Source organism: Pieris brassicae, chromosome 10 (genome assembly GCF_905147105.1).
Source record: "Pieris brassicae chromosome 10, ilPieBrab1.1, whole genome shotgun sequence".
In the NCBI taxonomy this organism is placed as follows: Eukaryota; Metazoa; Arthropoda; class Insecta; order Lepidoptera; family Pieridae; genus Pieris; species Pieris brassicae.
Window position 1 is genome coordinate 5,961,102 of NC_059674.1, and position 25,986 is coordinate 5,987,087.

Below are 25,986 nucleotides of genomic sequence, written 5' to 3' on the forward strand. Positions count from 1 at the left end.
ATATTGTTTTAGATTGTTAGTGAATGCACTAAGTTTGAAATCGTTAGTGAAAATGTTGTTTTTAAGAAAGTGTTTAGAGACCAAGGGCCTTGGAAGGAAAGAGCGTTAGGCGAAGAGTGTACGTTTTTTTGGTAGCTTATAAAGTAGGTTTGCGTTCTGTATGATGTTTATTTTCAAAAAAGTCTGAATATTGCCATAATGTATAGTTGTCTTTCCGTTAACAGCTTTTCATTGTACAATTTTGAATTTGTAAACTAACATTTACAATTTAATTATAAAATATACTTTTCAGAAAGTTTTGTTATGTTCTCTATTGTGTCTGTGAAGTGAAAGTGTCTTTGAAAGTAAAATTTAATTATTAAAATAAATTTAAACTTGGAATGAAATATAAGAATGTCCTTATACAGGCATAAAAAGTTTAATAACATTTACAGCCTTTACAATTCTATTCTCATGGCGCTTCAACCCGTCCCAGCAATTTGCGTTTCGTTTTCGTTGGACTGCATGTAAGCTCTGCACCCTTCACCGACACGCCGGACGCGTATATTTATTTATTTATAAAAGCTCACCACATCATACATTGTACTTAATCTACTGCATATTTTACAAAATCTTTCATCTAAAATGTATGACAATTGAAGTAAACATAAGTGTTTCAAAAAAGAAATTAAAAATTAAAGCAAAAAATCATCAACAAAACAGCGAATTAGGATCGAGATAGGCACCTAACAATGCTTTCTCTAAAACCGATCAGCCCACTACCGAATATATCCAGCTCCGGATAAGCACTATTCAATCCGTTAAAATCGCGAAGAATTCGAAAGAGAGCTGCTTGGACTCCTAGGTTGGTTTTGTAGAAGGAATTTGGGAAATATTGTTGAGTTTAGACCTTGGGAATGAGTATGGGATGACAATTTTAATATCATGTAAGAGGTCGCTGCTCTGTATACGATTATTTAGCAGTTTATATAAGAAGGTAACATCGGCTAAAGTTCTCCGATATATCCAATACATACATATAAGTTTTTTTAAGTCGCTGATAGTACGGGTGTCTATGTGAAAATCCTCAGCTTATATACGCTAGGTGTCGCGTAAAAGATCTTTGAATGCTTTGAATTCGTTGCGAATGGATCGCATGTATAAAACTAATGTAGACTTGACACTCTGTCAACTCTGTTAAACTGAACTCTTAATGAATCCAGTGGCGTTTTTAATCTGTGGCTCAGAGTTCTGTATCTGTTTCGTGATCTTTTATCTACTTATCTTCTTCTGCACAAGCGGCTGACTTTTAAGGTTGAAGGCATACCGGTTTCATCACGCTTTCCCATACCGTACAAGTGGCCATTACCTTATAGGCGTTCGTATCTACGACTTCAGCAATGAGAGACGCTCGGTGAAGCCCCTAGGCCATCTGTGTAATCTATCAATATGTTCTATGTTCTCATTTAATAAATTTAGCTACAGGTAAAGTTGACTGTCCTGAGCTACTAAGTAAGGTCTCTCTCCATGTGTACAATAGGACACTAAAAAATATGCACCTATTGCACACACCTAAAGTTAACACCAGTTGCAGAGGGAACAGCTTTATGGTTAGGGCAGCGAGTAAGTTTAACAGTTTAACTCGTGATATTGACCAATTCGCCTCAAGTGTAGTGTCGGCAAGGAGAGCTATGACATCTGAGCTCCTGAGTAGAATAAACAGTAAATCATAATTTTTATAAGTGTAAAAGTTATACTAAACTGTTAAGCGTTACTGAAACAATTTTTACTTAGTTTATTACTTTCTTTGATATATATTTATATAGTTTAATTTATAAATTTTATTGTTACCAATCCAGTTAATATTATTAGTACTTAACTACATGTTAAGATTTATTTAATTCCGTAAAAAGAACATTATATTTAGTAAGTAAGTTAGTAATAAGCTGTAAATCTTTCTCAATAAATAAAAAAAATGTATGTGTACCCATTTTACCTAGTAATGTATCCAACTTTATTTGTCTTGGATATGGTAGGGTACAACAAGTTAGAGGTAAGGAGTACCTTACTACCACATTATATTTTTTTAAGATCCTTAGAGGTAGTATGTGAAAATATTGGAGAGACTTAGGCTGCTTCGTAAGTATGCTAAATAATAATGCGTGGTAAGTGGTCGCAATTGCTTGCAGTGCCTCGAGCGCCTACAAATTTACACAGAAGCGTCATTTACGTGTGTCTTTCGCATCCCGAATGTTATTACTTGTGAGGCTGATATACTTAGTTGCACATTGGCTGAATTCACAAGAATTGCATTCTTATAAGTGTATTAAGTGTTCTATTGTATTAGTATTAAGTTACTGTAACAATAGGAAATAGATAATGTTATAATTTATTAGATCTAGGACATATACATATTACGTATTTACAAGTTGTCGAAATTCTCGTCCGACTGTTCCAGCATCTTCGAAGTTTGTAAAAATAATGAATTACAATTCATTGTCCAACCATTCAGCTGATTAAATCCAAAAATAGAAAAAAACCAATGGCCTATCAATTTGTAGCCAATTTTAATTTTATAGATCATTAAATACACACTCAAATCACATTAAATATGTTAGCAAATCTGTAATCTAATCGCAATTCATGAAAGATTATGGTTGCAATTAAATGTTCTATATATATAATCTGTGAGTCAGAAAATTATCTATAACTATTGCTATTTGCTGGAAATTTGTTTTCAGATAAAAGCGTGACATAAATGATTGTGTCCCTTCGTAGAGCTCCTTGGTCACATCACAAACTAAACTTTTAAACTTAATATTAAAGGTATAATTTCGGTGAGTTACGTGTTCGGAAATGAAACGGAGGTACCAAAGGATGTTGAAGCGATGAAGAATGATTTTAGTCCCGCTCTATATACCAGATTTGGAACCACACCAAAAGGTTGGTACAACTATTTAAAAGTTTGATTTTGTTCCCTTCGGAGTAGATTCTTGGGCCGTATGGTTCAAGTGCACAGGCGCTAAGTAAAAGTTAACTTGTTAAAAGTTAAGGTGCCTGGTAAATAATTCCGGTGACCAACGAGAAAATGCATTAAATGCACACTGCCATAGGGACAACACTTTTTAAATGATCTATTTATCAATTCTTAATAATTCATATTATTACTATGTAGGTTCAGAATATTTTAAAAGTTAATGAGTAATCGACTTTAGTACAATATAATAAAGATCAAAAGATGAATTTTAAATGATCTAACTATGGCTTAAATTACTTTTCGGGTAGGGGCAGCTTAATGCCGCAGTATTTATAATTATTGCAAAGTTTTATTAGGCAGGATTCGTTTCCCAGCAACTGTTGTTTTGTAAGCATCAAAAACTGGCTCGCGAAGTTTTTTTTAAATAACAGATAAAAAAGCTTGCGTTAGGTACCTTGCTAGCCTTTTAAGAATTGGTACGCTCTGTTCTTGAAGGACCCTAAGTCATATTGCTTCGGAAACACACTCAGTTTTGGAACGACGGACGTCGAGGTGATATGAATGAACGAACGATGAACTTCGAAATTCAGCCTCGACATCCGATGATGAATTTCAGCGGCAGGTATTAATATAAGTCCTAACATGCATGTTTAAAAATACAATTAAATATGACTAAGAAAAAAAGTAGTAAAGTAGAAAACTACACTGAATAGAAACTTAAACCTTCTAATGAGCGACACAAAATTACTGTACCTAAGTAGAAATATTGTTAGGAAAGATATTTGCAATAACAAAAGTCAACAATCACTTATTCATATAAGTAACACAATGTACACTTATAAAGGTCAAAAAAAAAGAAATATACTTTAAATGCTTCTAATTATCACATTTACTGCCAGTTCTCAAATCAAGGGCGTAGATCGGAAGAGAAGAACTGGCAATAAACTCTCCGCCACTCTTATTAATCGCCAAAATTATTTTTGTTGTATTACGCAACGTTTGTAAGGAGCTGCAACCATTACACCATGCTCCACATGACATCTTAAGTAATAAAATAAATTAAAAACAATGATTTGTCTCAGATTGTCAAAGTACATTCTCTTGGGAACAACATGCAAATACGTAGTTGAAATAACTCACCGCATACACGAATTCAAGTACGACCAGTCACCACAAGTAGCTCCCGTTAACGAGTATCACGCATGGCCAGCCATCGGCCGCCTAGCCATCGAAATCGAAATAACAATAAATATAGCCGAAACGAGCGTCGTACGTTTGCAATAGACTTTGCAAATGTACCTCTAAGGAATCTGTTTTTGAACTGACCTATTTACCTCATACTGTTTACCTCATAGAAAGTTTTATTTATGCTTGTGGCTGATTTCCAAAATGTTTTTTTAGAATACGACCCGTTCGCAGTAAAAAAATTGATATCAATACCATACAACGGGACTATCAATGGCACGCGTAAAGGTATATTTGACTGGCTCTTTGGTTGGGGATTTGATGATATGTGGGGCTATGAGCCATACGCCAATATGAACCATAAGGGTCAAGCGTGCCTGTACATGCAAGTCAGCTATAAGAACGCGTAAGTATAAAAACTTAAATTTTATTTATGTATAATAAATATATGTAGTATTTCCTCCAACTTTGATTTTGTTCCCTTTGGAGTAGAGATTCTTGGGCTGTGGGGTTCAAGTGCATAGTACTAAGTAAATATTTAATTGGCGTCTGGTAGATAGCACCGGTGACCACAGAGCTGGTGCCTTCCTCGCTCAACGAATAAGTATCTAAATACAGCGAGGAAATGCTGCCAGCGTTTGTGTGCATACCCACTAAAATCCGAAGACGTCAAGAACGCTCTAGGCGGGATGAGACAGCACAGCAGCGGGTAACCGCTTCCCGACAAGCGATATGACGGTTGCGTCTGCCTCTTCACGCTCATTGTTAGTTTGTAATGACACTTCACACAGCGAGTATCGTCTCCAGACAGGGCCTTTCAGTTTTGTTGTAAAAGCTAGCGGAGATCGATTCCGGTACTAGCAAGGATGGATCAGCATTCCTGTACGCATGGGGTCCATGCTTCCCCGCTTGGGCACTTTTAGGTGGCGAGGATTTGGTGAGCGCGTTGCGCATTTACACGACGGCGCAGCGCTGACGCCTGATACCAGATGCCTAATGCACAGCATAACCTCAGCAAGCCCAATAGCGTGCACCTGTTGTTATAATATGGAGCGTATTCAACACCTGGATAAAACTGGCTCGTAGGCTTCACGAGTAAAATGATGATTACGCCTTGAAAATAATAATGTTGAGTTCTGGTGATACCAAATTCAATTGCATGCATCTGAAAATCCTCTCTTTGAAATATTATGGTTAACGGGGACGGGAACTTAACGTTAAATTAAACGTTTTGACGTGACACGATGACATACAGATGTACCAAGTAGAACAGCTGTACTTAAAGAATGTCAACCCTCAGCCTATGTTTCCTCCTTCCTTTTGGGTGTTTTCAGGTAGAAAGGTGGAGGTATTATTATACCTCTACCTCTCTATTTTATATAATTATAATAAACAATATATTATATTCTGATACCGAAAGAAAAAAAGGGGCGGCTACAACTTTTTAGGTCTTGAATCTGTTTCATCGTAAATGATTTGTCGACTTTTTGTGAAACACAATTCGCATATTATTAAGACAATACAATACCTTATCAATATACTTTATTAATAATCTATCACGGAAAAGATATAATATAAAAATAACATCATATAGGCATCGCAAGAGTGTCGAAACGATCTATAACTATATAACTAATCAAAACTTATAGTAGGAGCCCACGATGCTAATTGGGGATTCACTCGTCGTAGAGATCTATGGAGTTGTGTAGCTTAGATAACACGAAAAAAAAATTACATAATATAAACCATTTCATCGGCGGCTAGAGCGGCTATAGATGTAAAAAAACTGTGCCATTGACATACTCGAGTGCGTCAGATATTGATAGCATCCATGCCCTACGTATGTTTATAAATTTACGTATGTTAATCTGATTGTTTGTATGGTGGGCGTACGTAAGAGTTGAAAATTTTAAAAAAATAATCGAGCGCGTCAGATTTTCTAAGCGGGTTAAGTGAACTTAAAAAAGAAGTGTAGATTTAGATGAGATGCCAACTCGCGGCTATTATTAGAATGCGCAAAAAATCGCCATTTTGAAATACTCAAGCGCGTCAGATTAAGATTATATATGGTTCATCTTTATCTCCTAGACGTGCTGGCTCTTATCTGAAAATAATCTGGAGGGATTCGCCTAATCAGACAATATAAAAAAAATTGTAAATAAATAATTGATCTTAATTAATTGAGAACCTCAGGAAATTGCAAACAGTGCATGTTGTTCAAGTAGAACTTGTATTTATTATATACTATTTTAAAAAAATCATTAACCGGAAGAACCGGTCTACCTCGACGATATACTAAAATATTTATACATTTTTCTAATGTCAATTGTCAATTTTTTTGATTTTTCCAAGTAGCTTCGCCACAACATAAACACTCATAGTTAATATTTTTAAACGAATATAGGCATCATGCAGCCACACGTATTAAACTTTATCGACGATTTTTATTTTTCAGATTATATATTTTACGTCATCCTTGAATTAATTTTTTGTTGATGGTTGAACTGATTGTTAAGGGGGGCTAATTCGAAAATTTATTAAATACATTTGGAATTAGAAATAATATTTTTAGAATTTGAAAATTAAAAGTTATGTATGTTGAATATGGTGGGGGCGAATAATATAGGTATGTTTAAGCTAGGGCATGATAAAAAAAAGGTTTACAGGTCTGGTCAAGTACACTCTAATTAGAAGGAAATGTATAATTTCTTGGAAGTTCCACTACAGAAACTCCAGTGAGACAGTCTCCCAAAAAAGTCTCTCAAATCTCCAAAAAGACAGTGGTTACAGCCAGCTCTTCTGATTCATTCTACGCCTTTCATTGAACTCACAGTTATGATGAGGAGTTAAGAGTTGTTCGGACTAACTGCAGCTGAATTTTATCATCTAGGATGAATGCGAAATTCATTATTTCCATCTATACCTAGTGGTCTACAACTCATCTTAAGGCATTTCTGCTGCGCACCACCTCGTTCTGGCACCAGCTGTCAGTGGCGGTATTTTCGAACTGATACGACTTAGTGACCTTAAAGAAAAGAGCGCATAATTCTCTATAAGGTCGACAACACATCCGCTAGCTCAGCGTTCCAGGTGTCCATGGCGGCGGTTTTCACATTATTCAAAGTGCTCCCCCGCCTGCTCCAGTCCCATAAAAAGGACAGGCGCTAAATTTTTGAGCTTTATTTTTTTATTCATTTATGTAAAACGTTTTTTAAATATCCGTTAACCTTTTGTTTTCAGAATAAAACAAATAAAGCATTACTACAACATACGAGCACTGTATACAGAAAATAAAGAATACGAAATTGGCTACTTAACACACGAAATAATATTCCGGTACCAGATCATGCTAGAATTATATAATTTTATAGAGAAGCGCTATTATAAAAATCTAACGTCCAATGTGGCACCTGTCAGTTTGATGTTATACTTTTATGGGAATATTCTAGAAGATAGCCATGCGATAATCCACCTATGTAACATGTTGCACGAAGTAGACAGAAAGTTTAAGTATAATAGTAAAATCAAAAAGAAATACGACTCTGCCTTTAAGGATAGTTTCGGTTAGTAGTAGTTTCTATATTTAGTCCCTTAACATAAACACAGACAGAAACCGAAACAGGAAACAGATAGTCTGCTCTAGATGCTTCGATGCTGAACACGCGACATGAGCTGCCGATTAAAGAGAGAGAGAGAACATAGAATACTAAATAAGTTCTTATCTCCGTTAACTGGTTTTGGAGGCGAATGTTAAGAATACCGTGGACTGCGAAGCGCACCAATACATCGATATTGACCCAACTCCGCATATGAACTCGCCTGTCTACCATATGCCGCCCATACGCGACAGAAGTGGCGAGAAACTGATCGTGGTCGGTAACACAGAAGATCAAGTTGCCGTTCACCAACCAGATGGAACGATCAAGTGAAATACTCGTTGTTCTCAAAATTGTATACTGTTAGAGAGGCGCTGCACAGAAACCGGTGGAAACAGATATTCTGCTCCAGATATCTCCATGCTGACCACCTCGGACATTAGTTACCGACTGAAGACAGAGAGACTCTAAGTAAAGTACTGTTTCCTCTTTATCTATCAATCATGTCTACGCTGTGATGGAAAGAGACAAACGAGTTATTTAGATTAAACGATGCAATTGGACTGGACAAACCGCGCCTCCAAATCGTTACCCTGAATCACGCTAATAAAGTTATTCCGTCTAAGGATATATAACTATTAGCCACTGGGGCCTCCCTTAGTTCCCGACAAAAAAGGCTCGTAGGAGGCCTCGACATACACTAACGGATCCGGACGATCCAATTACCATAGCAAACAATAAATTAAAAGCCAATAATAATAAAAATAGCCAATCACAGATTAGGGTTAAAAACCGCTTTCACCGGGGAAGGCGAGGACCTTTACTTCGCACTTCGCTCACTCCAGTGAGCTTTCGTCCTACCCTTTAGGCGATTGCCCACCCCGCGACGGCCCAAGCCGAGGTTCGAGTCTCACAGGAGACGCCCTTGCGCTAGCCGCGTGATAAAACGCCATTCTGGCCGAGCTACGCTCGCCAAAACAGCCCGTGCTGAGCTGTAAAGGCCATTAAGGCCAACAGCGAGATTCCATCAAAAAAAAGCCTCCCTTAGGTTCGACGGAAGAACGGAAGACGGAAGAACCCTTTCTTACTCACAGATTTATTATGCCAGTTAAAGTTCCCATAAATACTATAATAATATGCCGTGTGAGTATCTGTGTCTGTAATTAATTTTCAATTTGACATTTCACCCACAGACGATTCGAAAAAAGGCTCACCCAGAACATTATCAAAAGACGAGATATATGAGAGATATCTGAAAATGAAGAGAAAAGAAGCGAACAAAAAAATGAGGCTGGCGAAAAAGAAACGGAAGATGTACATGAAATATGGTATTACGACGAAAGCTGTTCCAAAGTACCAAACGAAGAAGAGGTAAGCTTTTCACTGTTTTCATATAAATAATACATCCAGTGTCGCTACAACGTGTTAGGATGGGCCTTAGATTTCTTCGTGATCATTTGTTTTGTTTAGGCAAGTAGGTGATCTGAATCTGTGCCTTATTTGATGTTGATTTTTTTGGGTCCAAGGCATGCTTTTCTCAAGGCAACGAGCTTCTTTAATGTTAGGATATCAATTCAAACAGACCCCCGCGGCAACTCATTAATGTGGGCAAAACTAAAACCCAACACCGCATCGGTATCCCTTGATCCGTGTCCCCGTCATAAGCATCTGCTGCTGCACAGCAGGGCTGAGTTCCGGGTTGCCCAATCCGTTACCAACGTCAGTGGCGTGCGTTGTTGAGTTTGACACCTGAGGGTTACACTACCGAATCCTCTGCGTTTTAAGTGTTACGACGGCATCACAGTACGCTTTGATAGTGTTTCATGAGCCGTCGTTGTCATCCCCCACCTCAGATTTCACTGTCACGGGAAGAGACAGATCCAATGTAAAGGCAGTTAGGGAGAGGGGCGATCAAACCTCGGAAGTGTGTTGCGCTGTGTCGACTAAAATCACGACTAACGGGGATGCTTCCCTCCTGGCGACCCTATGAATATATATCCTGAAATATCCATGGACTGTGAAGGCCTGAGTCGGTAAGAGAGCACCCCCCACGAACCTACTACTTAAGCCAATACCTGGTTTGTATATAAATGAAATGTTAGGCGCACCATGCTCCCCATATATGTAATTAATGATAGATGTCACTACTTGTCATTGTAACGAGAACTGTTTATTTTAAAGGTTTAAATTTTTCACGTAATCATGATATTTTTATCAACAGCCGATATCCTCTGCACTACGGATGGTCTTTGGAGGACTGGCCACCGAAACCGGAACCGACTTAAATATTGTGTTTGAAAAACTGACAAAAAAATAAATAACTTAAATAATAATAAAATAATTGTATTATATATATATATATATATATATATATATATATATATATATATATATGTGGCAAGATATTCTGAAGACACCCTTGAGACTTGTGAGTCATTAACAATTTCCTACAATCGATAGATAAAAACAATTCAAAATTGTATTGCAACAATAACAGTAACATTTTATTATTACTGTACTGTAATGTATCATAACGCCTCGGTGGACCTTTTGTTTTTACTTTATGTTCTACCGTTAATTTTAATTTACTCAAATGGATATGGGCACATAGCCCGTTATGATGGCAGATGATCAAAAGTGGTATTCGAATGGACTCGCCAAAAGGATGAAGAAACAAGGGCAGGCCAAAAGAGCCATGGGCTGACGAGATCGAGAGACGATGTAGAAGAATGTTTTAGGTCCGGCCTGGACGGGTGTCATACGTCATACGGAGACGGGAGAGATATAAAATTTTATTACTACATATATATAAGATGTAGAGTAAATAAAGGTCTATCATTATACTCAAAGTTCGAGTCCTAAAACGCTACAATGACAGCTCTCACTTGGTTTCCGTCAGTCCCATTAATATTATGCTTAAAAGGCCGGCAAGGCACTTGCAAGCCCTCTGGCAATGTGAGTGTTTGCGGCACTGGGCGGCGGTGTAACTTAACATTAGGTGAGCCTCCTGCCCGTTTGTCCCCTGTTATATATTTCGTTGTTCGGAAATAACTACGATATGGATTATTTAATAAATTACTATGTCTTAAGTAAATTGGGGTTAGCTGATGTTAAGCTTGACTTATGTATCTTGATAATTGTTGATAGACAAGTACCTAGACTAGCCAAACACACGCAGATCAAGTAATGCGAGTTTCCTTCAAATATGTATCCTGGATCCTGGAGCGACCCTCAAATCTCAACATATAGTAATTGATACACATCATACGGCATTCGCATGATTTGCTATACACATATATCTCTTTGATTGTCATCAAAGTTCTCATTATCTACACCGCGGATGTGTCGAACACGCATCACAAGCGTGAACATTACGAAACATAAATAAACTGCCGGCCTGGCTCACAAATAAATATAGTGCTTAGCTGATACCTGCCTCCGCCCATTGGTGAGCCGAAATCATCAGGTTTTAGTGGGTAGGGGTATAAATATTAAGTTTGAGTACCACATAATACCTACCGGAGTAAAATACGGCTGTGATGTGCGTAGCAGCATTATCTAACGTAAAAAAAGGGCCGGTTAGTACGGCGGTTGTAACTGCAACTTGGAAACTGTAACTTTTGTATGTTTGCTATGGTCTGATGACGTGTGAGCTCGCACTCTCCCGAGAAACATTGGAGTTGACCAGCTTCGGTTTAATTGCGAGCCTTTGGAATTCAAATAAAATTCGAATTGCGCGCCAATCCATAGATAATTAAATCTGTAAATTCTATAGAATATCCAATCACAAAGCTGTATTATATTAGATATAAAATCGGATAAGAGTGTAAATAATATGTTTTTATCAAATGCCGTTAACAGAAACTAGTCTTCTGTAACAATTTTATTGAATATATTCTTAGATAAAAGTTCTTTTATTAATACCATATACAACGACAAACTTTAAAATCAAAACGTAGATCGAGATAACAACAGACATCATACGAAATATACATTCCTGCGCCTGTCGAAAAATGCGTAAACCCATTTGCAAATTGCATTACACGTGTCCTAAGACCTTGAGATAAATAAAACGAATATTCCAAAGTGTACAAACACTTATTAACCATACATGCATCAATATCGATGCATGTATGTTTAAAAGTTATATACTTGATTAGGAAGTAACATTATCATTTGTTGATAATACGGAGCAATTTCACGACACTCGTCAGTTCGTATTTGAACGTTCTCCGTGGATGTCGTTTAAGCCGAACTAAAATTAAACACACGTGGATCAATCTTTGTTTTGTTTTGTGATCTGTGACTGTGATTTTGGATTACGCAATACCACTGTAAGTACAATGTTTTATTCCATTGATGATGTAATCTATGGTTGCCATTTTCAGGATATCTATAATTTGTGTTAATAGCAATCTGTAGAACGCGCCAATGTAGGGCTGTCAACTGTCTAATACAAACAAATAACATTCCGGCGCATGGTGTCGTTTCTATTTTAGAATACTATTTGTAATTAGTACGTGAATGGGATTTTTCTGGATTTAATAGTGATATTGATAAAGAAACCTTTGCTTTAAATGTAATAATTTGTTTTTTAAAGATCCTCCTAATAACGCAATGTGTGTACACTTGAAGATTAATAAACATATATCCTTATATAACATGGTGTAGGAAAATGAATAAATGAAATGGTTTCCTTTTTACCCGACTGCGGAAGAAGGCCTTGATGTGTCAAGTTCTTAAGCGTTGATAGATTTTAAGATGATGTCAGATCTCAAGTGTCGAGAAAGTGAATGGTTATATGAATCCAAAAGATCTTTTTAGTCGTGCTAGGTTATGTAGATAAATTATAGGTTTTCTAAAGATTTAACAATTCATTTTGAACTAAGCTGTCTATTAGACAAAACTTAAGAAGCATTTGTTATTTTCAGTTATATAACTTATTTTATATATCTGACATCCGGGCTCAAGGCATGTATTTTATCTTTGTTAGATTAGTATTGAACACGGCGCAATTAAGCAATATTTATGGTTAACTTAACGCAACTTACTTCCGTGTATCAAAATCGTTTGTCACATTTAGCGCCTTGAAGGCTTTAGAATTCTTTTTAATAAGATCTTAGTTAACATAACATATAAAATTGGTAGCTCTTGAGAACAATGTATTCTGTAGTAAAGGTGAAAATTAGTCGGCGATGGCAGACATTGTGATAAAACATGTTTGGATTGTTTAAACAGTGTATGTCCTTGTTCTATTTATATACTTACCATAAATTTTTTATCAACTCGTATGTGTAGAATGTATTACTCTCGACACCTTTTTTAAGGAAATATAAAACGGTCCTAAATCAATATTACAGATAACATATATATGAAACGCGACATTAGGACATCTATTTTTGCCGCGTATTATCACTTTGTGGAACCAACTGGCCTCTGAAGTATTTCCGAGCCAATTCGACTTGGGTTCTTCAAAAAGCTTATCAATTCTTGAAAAGTCGGCAACGCACTTGCGAGTCTTCTGGCAATATGAGTGTCTTTGGGCTTACTTGAAGTCACTTAACATTAGGTAAGCTCCCTGTTGCTTAAAATGTTTTTAATAATATTAATAATTAGCTTCCCACCCTGACTTCATACGGACTTTACGCGTAAACCTGGAAAATTATAATCCTAAACTCACTCAATATAGATATTGGTAAAAGACAATAAATTCCGTGCAGTAGTTTCTGAGGTTTTCACGAACAGACATAGACGCGACGGAAGAATTGGTTTAACATAATATATAACTTAGACAGGTCGCTGAATTGTAGGCATTTATTTATTTATACTTCGTTACCATAATATACATAATTACACAAACAAAAAACAAAACGTTATTAGGCAACAGGCGGCCTTATCGCTAACAAGCGATTTCTTTCAAGCAACCCTAATATCTCCCATATTAGGGTAATAATAAAAAAAACACCTACAGAGGGTAAAGTACAAGAAATGCGTAATTAATTTACAAAAAAAACTCAAAACATGAATTATTACTAAAATTTAATTAATTAAAATCTAAAGAAAAATATAAATAATAATATACATAAATAGACATGTAAAAGCTCTGTCAAAGGATAATTGACTCACAATTAATATATATAAGTAGTAGCTACGAGACAGAAGAAAAATGATCAAAAAGAAGATTTTTATATTCAACTTTACAATATTCTCTATTATATATCTCTCATCGTTAAGAGCGCACATAGGGATAGCAAAATTCATGATTTCACCCGCGTGTCTAGTCTTTAGTGACGAGTTGCGTAAGACGTTCGTGTGACATGAGACGGGCGATACGGTGTTTCGCGGAATAAAAATAAAGTAAACCAATTCTTGCCATGATGGAATAAAAACGCAGTAAAAGTTAGAGGAGACTGTGTTTTCTGTTTGGATTGAGCAATTTATATTGTGATTTTAATTAGAGTCAACCATTAAAATTATAGTGAAGGATCAATACATATTTATTATTTATAATTAAAAACATCACATACTCCGATAAAATCAAATATATAATGAGTCGTTTTGGGTTGCGTCCACTCTTAAGGCGCCATTAGTATGAAACGTTTTCGTTACAAGGTTTTCTCGGTCTTTGCAAATCCACTTTTCTTTTACACTCATAACGTGGCTTTCAATTGGTAAGAGAAGATTCAGGGATTACTACCTACAACCAATATTTATCCCTGTATAAGCATAATAAACATGCATGTGTCCCATACATTACAATTGCCAATTGGTATCAAATGTGGAATTATGAATTTTCATCTGTCGCTTACAGAAAGGTCACATTCGGCCTATTAATGTCCACTGGACATAGGCTTCACCCCTAAATTGCTAGTACGGACGGTTCACCGCGCTGTGCATCCAGTATTTTCACTCAGGTCAGGTCATATGTCCGTCGGTAGGCCGCTCAACGCTTCGACGACTGGTCCGCGCGTTGCCCCATCGGAAGGATGCCGTGGAAAAAATAGATTTATAGTAAAAACCATGAAAGACTTTTTTCTGGTGTTTACCACCTGTCCCAGTGACATGACGTTGTTCAATGGGATAGACAATATTTAACTTTGAAGTAGCGTTGGCCTTACCTTTTAGAATAGAAAATCGCGGAATCAGATGCAATCTCTAGCATTGAGAGTGTCCATGGGCGGCGGTATCACGTAACATTAGGTGGGACTCCTGCCCGTTTGCCCGTATTGTTATATACAACAAACCGGGCCTCAGACCTCAAAGGTTGTTGGAATAACATAAACCTCACTAGGAAAATGTTTTACTGCAAATAAATCTAAACCATTTATGGGTAGAGAAAAATAAACGCTTACGTATTCAATTGTGCGTTTTCTTACCAAGCTTCCTTCTTCATCGATATTTCTAGAATATTTTAAAAGCCACGAATGGCTACCATTGCTTCTGTCATGTATTTATTTAATTTGAGCAGTGTGAGACTCTCATCCCTGAAGTCGTATTTCTAGCTAGCCCGCCATTTTATTTACGGCCTACCGTATTTAGACATATTAAACGCATGACGTTTTACGTGCAATTTTAATCGAATTTAATTAAATTTAAATGGTTTGATTGTTATAATGTTATAGTTTATATGTCACTGGCTTTAGTATGTAAATATGTTCGACGTCCTGGTGGACAGAAAAACTGTGTACAATTTGTGTTTCCACCACACCAACTTCTTTTATATTAAGATCATTTATACAATAAATAAATAAATAAAATAAAAACAGAAGTTCTATAACCTTATAGAACTCTAAATGTCATAACTGTTTTACCATCTTTAGTCCCATTATGATTAACAAAATAAACAAATTTTGAAGTGTTTTTGGAGCTATTCAAATTAAACGCTATTTGTTCAGTATATTTGCTGCTGCGTTTATGGCCACAGCAAATACACACAATTAGGGTTGTTTTTTTTAATTAAAGTATTTATTTATTCATTTAGGAAACAAAAACAGATACGTCTCTAAAAGTATAAAACAAAAAAAAATTAACATAAAATTAACACATTGGATATAGTTTCACTCATAAAATTTCTCTATTTATAAAAAAAAACATATATTGATTTTTACAGTTTGAATTAAAATTAGTATCTCGACTAAACAATTACACACCATATTTACAATCATAACATCGATTCATCCCCAATCGATAAATTCAGTTTAAAAATTATTTACGACTAAAGAAATCACATCTTACTAAATAATGTATTTTCATGTACTGAAATAATGTACAATAATTTATTATAAAGTACGGCTGGCAACCCTACTTGTGGTATGTGTAAATAAAATATAATTAAAATATCCGAACCTGAAGCAAGGCTGAACAGATTGCCAGCCAGAGGACTGTGAAATGTGTGTTTCAATTTATATGTATTAAATGTCAGGCGTATCTGTATTGTATATGTAATGTATGTATGAGCAAGCTGCACTAGATAACTAAATATATGAGAGGATGAGATGTAAGAACCTGACAACCCTACCCTAAGCCCTACATACGTACCCTAATACATAAATAGTGAATATATAAATATATAACGATTCAAGGTGGTGGGATTATGTTAAAACTATCGCTGGTATCGGTGCCCACCACGATAATTAAAAGTTACCGTGCTATGACTAAGGTTTTGGAAAAATAATTAACAGCAGTAAAATACTTAGAGCCAAATAAACTGCTGTATCATCCCAGTACGGTTTTCGCCATACGTCAAATATAGCGTTTGTACAACCCCTTTTTTTTATTTTCACACGCTTCCGCTTTTCTTGCGGGTTCCAATCAAGCGCCTGCTTGGGATAAAATTGAAATCTCTTCGGCGTGTATGGCCTATCCATTTCCACCTGCGTCGCTTGATCTTCTGGCTAATCGAGCTTCAGCGCTCCAAAAGTTGCTCGTTAGAGATTAAAATAGTTTCGTTAAAGAGAATTTTTTAGGTTAAAACGCATCGAAAGGGTTTTTAAGAAGAACATAGAGAGAGAGAGAGACAAATTATTTTTATTTTCTTGTTACGTTAATAAATAGTTAATCGATTGGCCAAAAATTTTATTTTAATAAAACTTTGAACAAAATTAAAAGTGTAACTGAAGTATTTCCGAACCAATTGGGGTCCGAGAAAAGAGCGTAATACTAAAAAGGCCGGCAACGCAACGGCCCTTTGGCATTGAGAGTGTCCATAGGCGGCGGTATCAGTTAACGTAAATTGAGCCTCCTGCCTGTTTCCATTTTAAGTAGACAACTACATAGACAATTCACGATGTGTTGTTAATCGCAAAACAAACGAACGTCGATAATTTCGGCGATTGTTTGGATATCATTGAAATGATAAGATTTATCGGGGTTTTTAATGTGTCTTAGAAACTGGGGTAAGATAAGTATGTAATATGAAACTATTGCATAACAATTTTATAAGAAAATCCCATTATTTATTCAAATACTCATGCAAAGCAATGAAAGTAAAGTGTACACTCCATGTAACATCCCTCCATGTAACGACGAACTCCCTAAAGTATCGAAATCAATTGGCTTTAGTTGGTTTTACTTGTCTTACATACAATAATACTCTGTTTATAGCGCCATAGCATAACATCCACTCTCCATAACACATCAATTGAGTAATAATGTACTGTTTAAGTTGCTACAATTAGTAAAAACTGCGCAGCTGTGTACGTTCTTTCTAGCCCGCAATCAAGCCCACTGTCGGCACCGTGCATACGAACTTTCTAATAAATTTGTTCTTTTATTTACAAATTGATTGACCGTGTAGTTATCATTTTTCTATGTTCAATCATTTTTCTAGGCAATATCTTGCCAGTTGACACATGTCATGATATTCCAGTTTTCTTACGATATTTCAGCGTAAATCACATATGTGAACCAAATTAAAGTTACACAATAAAAATCGAATAAAATTACACCGGTTACAATGTGTAATTTTATTTCTGCTTATGTAGTATATCAAACGAACTTCAAAAAAAGAAAGTTATTTGTAAGATATTCTTGGGTTATCACAATCACCATTTTACTGACGTCGTTGATATCACGAATTTGATTATCGGGTATAATAAGCCAATAAATCTCTCTTTTAATCGGTGTACAGATAGTCTTATCTCCAAACGGGGTTTCTCGCAATGTTTAAAGGAATTTTGAAAATCGCACGCTATATTTATCTATATAAATAAAAACGATTCGCAAAATATGTTACAACACTCGAAGACGGCTGGACCAATTCCAGTATTTTTTTTATTGATTCATTTAACTCTGATAGTAGACTGAAAAATAGTATGAATGAAATGTACTTACTATTGCTAATTAAAAAATGTTCTTCCGACGCGCCAGCATTCCTATTTCTATTCTCTTACAACCAACTTCTGGCCCGGTCACATTGCTCGCGTTAGTGTGATAGATGGGTCAGAAATACTCTTACTTTGAATGGCCCAGTGGGAAGAAAAAAGAGAGGATGCCCACCAGAAACCTAGGAAGTAGAACTAAAAGTGATTGAAGGGAAGCGATTGGAAAATAGTAGCGGAGATGAGAGACAATTGGAGGAACTTTAAGGGCTTCCTTCGTGTACTTAAACTTTATGTAATCATTATTCTTTCACCAATATATAAAATATTTTAGCGTGCTCCGTTCGAATGTGATTGGTCAACAGCATTTGTTGACACGAAGTACGTCATGTTACCATTGACCAATCACAGTCAAGGACCCTCCGGACATTGGGAGTAATATAAACGGCAGTTTAAACATTTTGCCAAAAGACGCACTTCACGATAAGACCTTGGTTACACAGATAAAGAGGCGAATTCTGAGGTCATGGCAAATGATAAGAACAATTTTTTTAGATTATTATATAACTCCCAGCGAAGCAAGTTCTTACTCAACTCTGTCTATATCTGTATTTACTGGGCAGACAATAGAAAACGTAATATTATACAATCTTTATTGACAGTTTTATGAATTTAGAGATATTTAAGTCCAGAATTAATGTGATTTAGTATGAACTACTGTGCGGAACTTTGTCTTTGTTTTCATGTCTCCAAAACTGCATTGGTTGCATTTGGTTTACATGAATCGCGTTATTGTTTATACAGACGGCAGGAGGCTCACCTGATGTTAAGTGATACCATGAACATTAATTGCGAGAAGTTTCGCAAGTGTTGCCGGCCTTTTAAGAATTGGTACGCTCGTTTCTTGAAGGACCCTAAGTCAAATTGGTTCATAACTTCAGTGGATAGCTGGTTCCAGTGGTGGCGGCAAAAACTTAGCCTTAAACAACGCTCAGTTGTGGTTACTCCGAACAACTCATCTACTGTGCGGGGCGTCCTTATTTATTTACAAAATTCCTAATTTCTTCAGCAGCGCTTTCTATTTCTAAAGGTTCTGTTAGTGGCGCTGCACAACTTCCTTCAGTCTGTCTTTGGCAAGCCTCTGCACCTGGAGGCCTATAAAGGCCTTCACTTGATCGGTCCAGCGTGTAGGGGATCTTCTTCGAGGTCTGGTGCCCTCCGCTAGTCACGATAAGTTTTACTAAACTTTCTGGATGCGTTAGTAACAATGTATTTGTACGTACGAGTACGATTTTTTTACCTGTAACCGTCTGTATGTATTTGTTACCTTAGCTGTCCAGGAAGTCATTTTATTTTTATTGTCAAATATAAACTTAAAATGTAATAAATCATATTTATGTCTTCAAATGTAGGTTACATTTGGTAAATGACTTACATTATAGTCCCATTATTTAATTTTAATTATTTTTTAATAGTATCGATGAACTGTTTTGTAATGTCTGTGTTATTAACAAATCTTAGAATTAACTATTCCAACGTTTTGCTTTTTCTAAAAATAGTTAAGTATATTATTTATTTATACTGCATATTTTACAAAATCTTTCTTCTAAAATGTATGACAATTGAAGTAAACATAAGTGTTTCAAAAAAAATTTAAAAATACAATTAAAACATATACAAAATAAAATAAGCACAAAACAAAATTAAAAAGTTGTTGTTTCAGTTAATTTTTCTTAATGTTGTTGTGTGTATATTTATAATACTTACACATTAAGGTTGCAACGGCAACTTATTTGGTGGTAATGAAAAGATATTATTAAACCAAAAATATTAGTAACTTCTAAAAACTTAAACATATTAAAATACTAAAACTTATTATAATATTATAATGAATGTATTATATTATAATTTAAAACTAAAAATATAAATATTATGTTTCTGCGTCAACAGAAAATATGTTAAATTGATTCTAAATTTAAATTTACCACCAGCTAGCGAGTTAATAGCGGGCAAGAATCTCGCCACTCTTTTAATCGCCAAGTTTTGTGTCATACAAATTGTTTGAACTGGAGCAAATCAATCCCAAGGATTAGGATCATTTAAACTATCGTCAAATTTATAAAAAGCTTTATTGATTAATTTACGTTTAATGAGAGTTTTGAATGTATTCAGTGATAATGCTCTCATTTCGCTTGGGAGTTTTTTGTAAAAACGAATACAATTTCCATATAAGGAGTGGTTTATCTTCTAGAGCCTGGTCGTACACTACGGCGTGAAGGCAAGGGTTCTTCCAGCTTTATTCTATCACGCAGATTTCTTTCACGTTAAAGCCTTGGTTGTCGCAGTCATTAGTGTGCTGTACTAATCTAACATACAAATTTGTAGGAAATTTCACGTATAACCAAGGTCCCTATAATTTAGTGTTCAAATATTGGATTTTAGCGTGTCGCTTGGTTAGTTATTGGACCGTTGTCTGACTTGAAACTGGGAATAATTGTCCATTTACGTGAAGATTTTGATGGTTAATTGAGCCAGTCAACTCTGCTAGCTTCTCCTTCCAGTTGTTGTTGTTGTTGGAGTTGTTGGTGCAATTGAAGACATCAAACAATAAATAGATGAGTACGAGTATGCATCATATTTAAGATTTGGAAACCCTTTAACAAAAACACCTATGTCAGGCATCCCAGCTCTACCATAACATACTTGATTCCATAACAATGTAATTTTTTTAATTTTAATTTTTTTTAAACTGTTTACTACTTTTTCATATCTTTTCATGTGTTTAATTTATTTTTTAACCAACTGCTTTTACCATGGAGAGCGTTCAGAGGAGTTGTTCGAAATAATACTTGCAGCTGTGTTTTATCAACGTCGAGGCAGAATACAAAATACCAGCCGTATCACCTCGATGTCCGTCATTCTTAGGGCAGTGTTTGCCACGCATGACTAGTTTGTGGAACCAGCTGCCCACTGAAGACATTTCTGAACCAATTCGCCTTACAGTTTTTCATGGGTGTACCAATTATTAAAAGGCCGGCGATGCACTAGCGAGCTTAACATGAGGTGTGCCTCTTGCGTGTTTGCCCCCTGTTATATATATATAAAAAAAATTAGAAGACAAGACCTAGAGATTATTGAGCCTATATTTTTATATTTAAATATTTTCTATCGATATAATCTCTATAAATAGATCTCTAACGTATTTCAAATATAGATTGGCAGAGTTATATGCGATGTGTCACGTGTTGCAACAGGAAAATCAACACCAACTAACTTGCGTGAAAACCATGGCGTCATCACTTAATTTTATAGATCTTTATTGAATGGCAAATGGTTATCATTATTGTACATTATAATGGTGAACTTTGATTTATTATTCAAATAGCGAATCTAACATTTTTTATAGTGTCAGATAATATACGTATGATGTCCAGTCTGGCACTCTGTATCTCTCAGGCCCGAGTCTCTCTTGGTCCAGATTTCTATATGGAGTTACTGTTTTTTGCACCGCACGATTTTAAGGTTATGATATTAGAGCTACGGAAATTGAAACGACATGCAAAAAGTATTCCCGTCAAAAAGTAGGAGACACCGGATATTCCCATCACAGAAAAACGCCGGCGCAGGAAAGCAACATCAGATTAGAGTAAAAAACCGTTTTTACTGGGGAGGTCAATCCAGTTAGTTTCCCCTGCCCTGCCCTTCAGGCGATTGACCACCCCAAGGTCCAAACAAATTTGATCTTCGTAAGAACTAAAGTTGGAGGAGGCATTCTGCCAGACTGGGCCGCATGTTAGAGTAGTACAATTTTATTTATTTTTGTTAAATTAAAGGTTTATTATCAAGAACTAAAGCAAAAAACCGCGTAAAAACCTTGACCTATTTTGATCTACATATAACAAATTATAACAAATTAACAAAATGTCCTTAGAAAAATTAGTCGTAAACATATTTAAGAAAGGTCAAATGAGGTCAAAAGTGCGAATGACTACCGCATGTCAGAAAACGTATTAAATTATCACATGTCATTCGCGCTAAGTCTTTACCGTTACCGTAAGATATCCGTCAGTTTCGTAATCAAAATTCCATTCTCTGACATTAAACTAACAATCCACATCCAGAAATATGTCTAGGTTTAGGTTTAGGTAGGTGGACTCAATTTCCGCACTTAGACACGTAGTCGGTCCGTTGTGCGTAGAAGCCCTGGCTAATTTAGCCAGCCCAACTCCTTCCAGAAGCACAGAAGTCTCCCGGGCACTTCACAGGCTTCGCGGAGCGACCTCACTGTTCCGAGGATTTTTGTACGTTGATTAGCCACAGCCTCGCATTCCAGGACTACGTGGGTGACTGATTCCTCTGCGCTGAAACAGCCTCTGCACAAGGGGCTGTCTGTTGCGCCTAGGACGAAAAGATGTTTGTTAAGGAGACAATGGCCCGTGATTGTCCCTATGATTGTTTTGAGATTGGTTCTTTTCAGGTTTAGAAGTCGCTTAGTAAGTTGCGGGTTCACAGCCGGCAGAGCCATTTTGGACTGTTTGCAATCTACACTTCGCGACCATCGTTGATTCTGGAGTACAGTAGATCTCTGGCGAATCCAGGTTCGAACTAGCGAGAAGGGCAAGGGGAGAAGCGGATGCGGGCCAGCAGGTATCATACCAGAGCCTCTTCTCGCAAGCTCGTCGGCTGCATCGTTGCCGAGAGAGCCACTGTGTCCCTTAATCCACTGTAAGGTAACTCTATTTGTTAGAGCTATTGCCTCCAGTGCTTCGTGACACTCCAGTATTAGTTTGCTGTTTGTGTTCAGAAATATGTCTATTTCATTTAAATCTCAGATAATTCAGTCATCTAAACACGAAAACGAATACGTACTTCAAAGCATTTTGTAATAAAGTTCATTTATTACCAACGGTCACAGAAAAGATTGTGTAATAGGTTTACATAATATGAAAGTTACTTGACTGTTTAACGGCATAACTTTTGCGTAAGTAAGCATGATAGCGAACTTCTCCTTCTTCAGTTGGTAGCTCATATCTGAGCGTCTTGGCAGCAAGGAAACATATGTTTCCACCTATTTCTGTCCAGCGCCTCTCTTATCACAGTGTACAGTTTTGAGGAGTGTTTCAACCATTTTTCTGTGTTACCAACCATGATCAGAGTCTCCAAGTTCTCATCGCATTGTGTGGCCTAAATATGACATAATTCGTTGTCGGCAGTCTACGGTGCTTTTAACATTCTGCAGCACCACATATCAAAGGCATCAATCCTTTATAGAGTTGTAGGGGCAAACATAGTGCTAAAGAGTCCGTGGATTCCACGATATATACAAAGTATGCTTAGTTTCCAACACGTTCTTTGTCGTATTCATCAGGCTGTATTGGTTACGCAAATTTTCCAGCTTTTGATGCTAATGTAAAATAACTCGATTTCAAAACTGTATATAATTTTTTATAAAAACTGAACTAACGAAATGTAGATAAATTCATAACAAAAGGACAGATTTATAGCGCGGTACATCGCAGCCCATAAACACTTGTTTATAAATGGATGGCCTTTATGGATTTGTAGCAACAATAATAGTGCGGTTATTTGAAACAATAACTGTTGATAGTACGGGTGACCGCAGAGCTGGTGCTTTTCTCGCTCAACAAATAAGTATCGCAATACGAGCGAGGAAATGCTGCCAGCGTTAAAGGTTAGGTTAGGTTAAGGACCAAACTTTTAAAATTTGTTCTAATTTTCTATTAATTTTTATTTATTATTATTAATACTATGTAGGTTAAGAATATTATGTAGTATAATTTAAAACGTATTGTGTTCCCACAACCAAGCTCTTTACAACGATTCTTTAGAATAAATATCAAAAACGTTTTCGAGCGTACATGGCTATTCAAATTGAAATTGTATTTAGCAATCAAATTAATGTCGTGTCATTAATCATAATTGAATTGACATTTGTTAATGAATACCAAAGTGTATGTTTACCAAATAAATAGATTGGTATCGTACAGAATAACGAAGTTTTCTCAAAATTGTTATTTGGTATTGTCATTTGTTTTCAATGAGGGAAACTAATGACACAAAAATACGTGCGTGTACACAAGTAGGAACTGAAATTTCTTTATGATCTTATTTTTCGAAAATGATCTACTATATGCAACTTTACAGAAAATGGTTAAAAAAATTAAATTAGATAAAGTTTAACAAAAGGATTTTATTATTATATACATGAATACAAATAATACAATTATTTAATTTTATCTTATTACTTCTAAGATTATTACAGAATTTCATTAATTGTAATATAATTATTACTATCATTGTTAAAGTAATATATTTTTGTTATTAATGGCTTCGAATCTCTTTGAATCAACCGTGGTAGGGACAAGAAAAAGATGGCGCGATACGGAAAAAATGTGACGGTATTTTTTTTCCAACGCCGATAAAGCAGTTTCCCTTCAATAATTTCGAGGATACATAAAAATGTAACAATACCTAAGTTAAAACATTTTTACTTGCTTCATCAAGCAAGATTTCACTACACGTTATATTTCAGTATATTTACGTTATACGGTTGACTGGCAACAAATATCTCAAATTTTTTAGCAACTCCATTGATACCGAGTCGTATTAGCAACGTAATTGTTTTAATAATTTGCTATAATTATGACTTTCTTTAGTCCTTCATAATTATGTATTTACAATGTATATTCGTGGACGCTTGGTGAACACATACGAATTCTTCAATACAGTCGCCTCGTGAGCTGTGTGCGATTTGCAGGCTACGCGATTGTGGGGAAGTTAGTTGCATGGATCTGGTCAGCGCTGCGCCTTCTTAAGTTTTCATGTCATTTTCACACATGTATATCCTTTCCCTATAATATTTCCATGAGCATCTAATTGTCCTTGTTTTAATATGTCTGATTGATAGGAATAATAAAATAAAATACCATGATAAACTATAAATATAAAGCTTTCTCAGTAAACAAAATGTCTCTTGGTAAACACGACCTAAATCCCATCAGTCGCTTTCGAGTTTCTTGCGATCATACACACGCGGCAGAGAACTTCATTTTATAATTTAACCTATTTACATTTTAAACCTATGGTTATATACTCTTTATTTCAGTTCCACCTTTATTTTCTTTTAGCCAGATGAATTTATTTGTCTATTATAAATCTCATTGCACAGATTAATATCAGTTACCCAAAAATCAAGATAAAGAATTCAAAGAATAAATATAACAATACCACACAAATCTATAGTTTATTCAGTCAGTCAGTCAGTCATAAAGCGCGCCAAACGTCGCTTTGCTAGGGCGACACCTAGTGAGAATAACAAAACACGAAATGCGCGATTGTGATTAGACTTTAGACTTTATTTAGATTAGATATTATATGACGTAGCTATAATTTAACAAAATGTGCTACCATTACGGATTACTCCAATGCGGTAACTATTTACATTTATATCACATACAAAGCAACACAACATTAAACAGTAATAGATAAAATATTTACAAGAAACTACTTATTTCTCACATTATGGGATCTGACATGCACGAAACCTTTTATAATTCACTCAACGGACAATTAAAAACGTCTGTTAATCTTTGCAGTTCATTAATTAAATGCTGTCGACGGTATAACATTCAAACTTACACGCTGTCGTTAGGTACTTTCATGTATTTTTTTGCTTAAAAACCAAGTTGCTGTAGAAATGTATACATCGAAACTTCTGGCTACAAGATGGCGCCACTGATAAGTAACAATCATGGTCTTTATCTTCGACATAATACTATCGCAAGATAACAGAAAACACCGTATTATGTAAATAATGTTGTTTGTTCTAAAACTTATGGTTTCGTCTAAATTGTGTATGATATATGATATTTTGAAAAACTATCGTAAAAATCTTGTTAGCATACATAGT

General features: G+C 35.7%; 2 protein-coding genes across 2 annotated transcripts in view; both read left to right on the forward strand.

Annotated features, from left to right (window-relative positions):
• The first annotated feature begins 2,567 nt into the window (after positions 1–2,567).
• Positions 2,568–10,069, forward strand: LOC123715350. Its single transcript, XM_045670324.1, has 6 exons — positions 2,568–2,666; positions 2,806–2,922; positions 4,358–4,547; positions 7,382–7,704; positions 8,931–9,108; positions 9,959–10,069. The coding sequence occupies exons 1-6, from the start codon at positions 2,633–2,635 to the stop codon at positions 10,020–10,022; spliced, it is 906 nt and encodes a 301-aa protein (XP_045526280.1). The 5' UTR covers positions 2,568–2,632; the 3' UTR covers positions 10,023–10,069.
• A 1,837-nt stretch (positions 10,070–11,906) lies between these two features.
• LOC123715843 (segmentation protein cap'n'collar-like) overlaps positions 11,907–25,986 on the forward strand; it is a 97,866-nt gene continuing 83,786 nt past the window's right edge. Inside the window, exon 1 of the mRNA XM_045671187.1 lies at positions 11,907–12,071. The gene's annotated coding sequence lies outside the window, so the exon portion shown is untranslated. The remainder of the gene's footprint in view (positions 12,072–25,986) is intronic.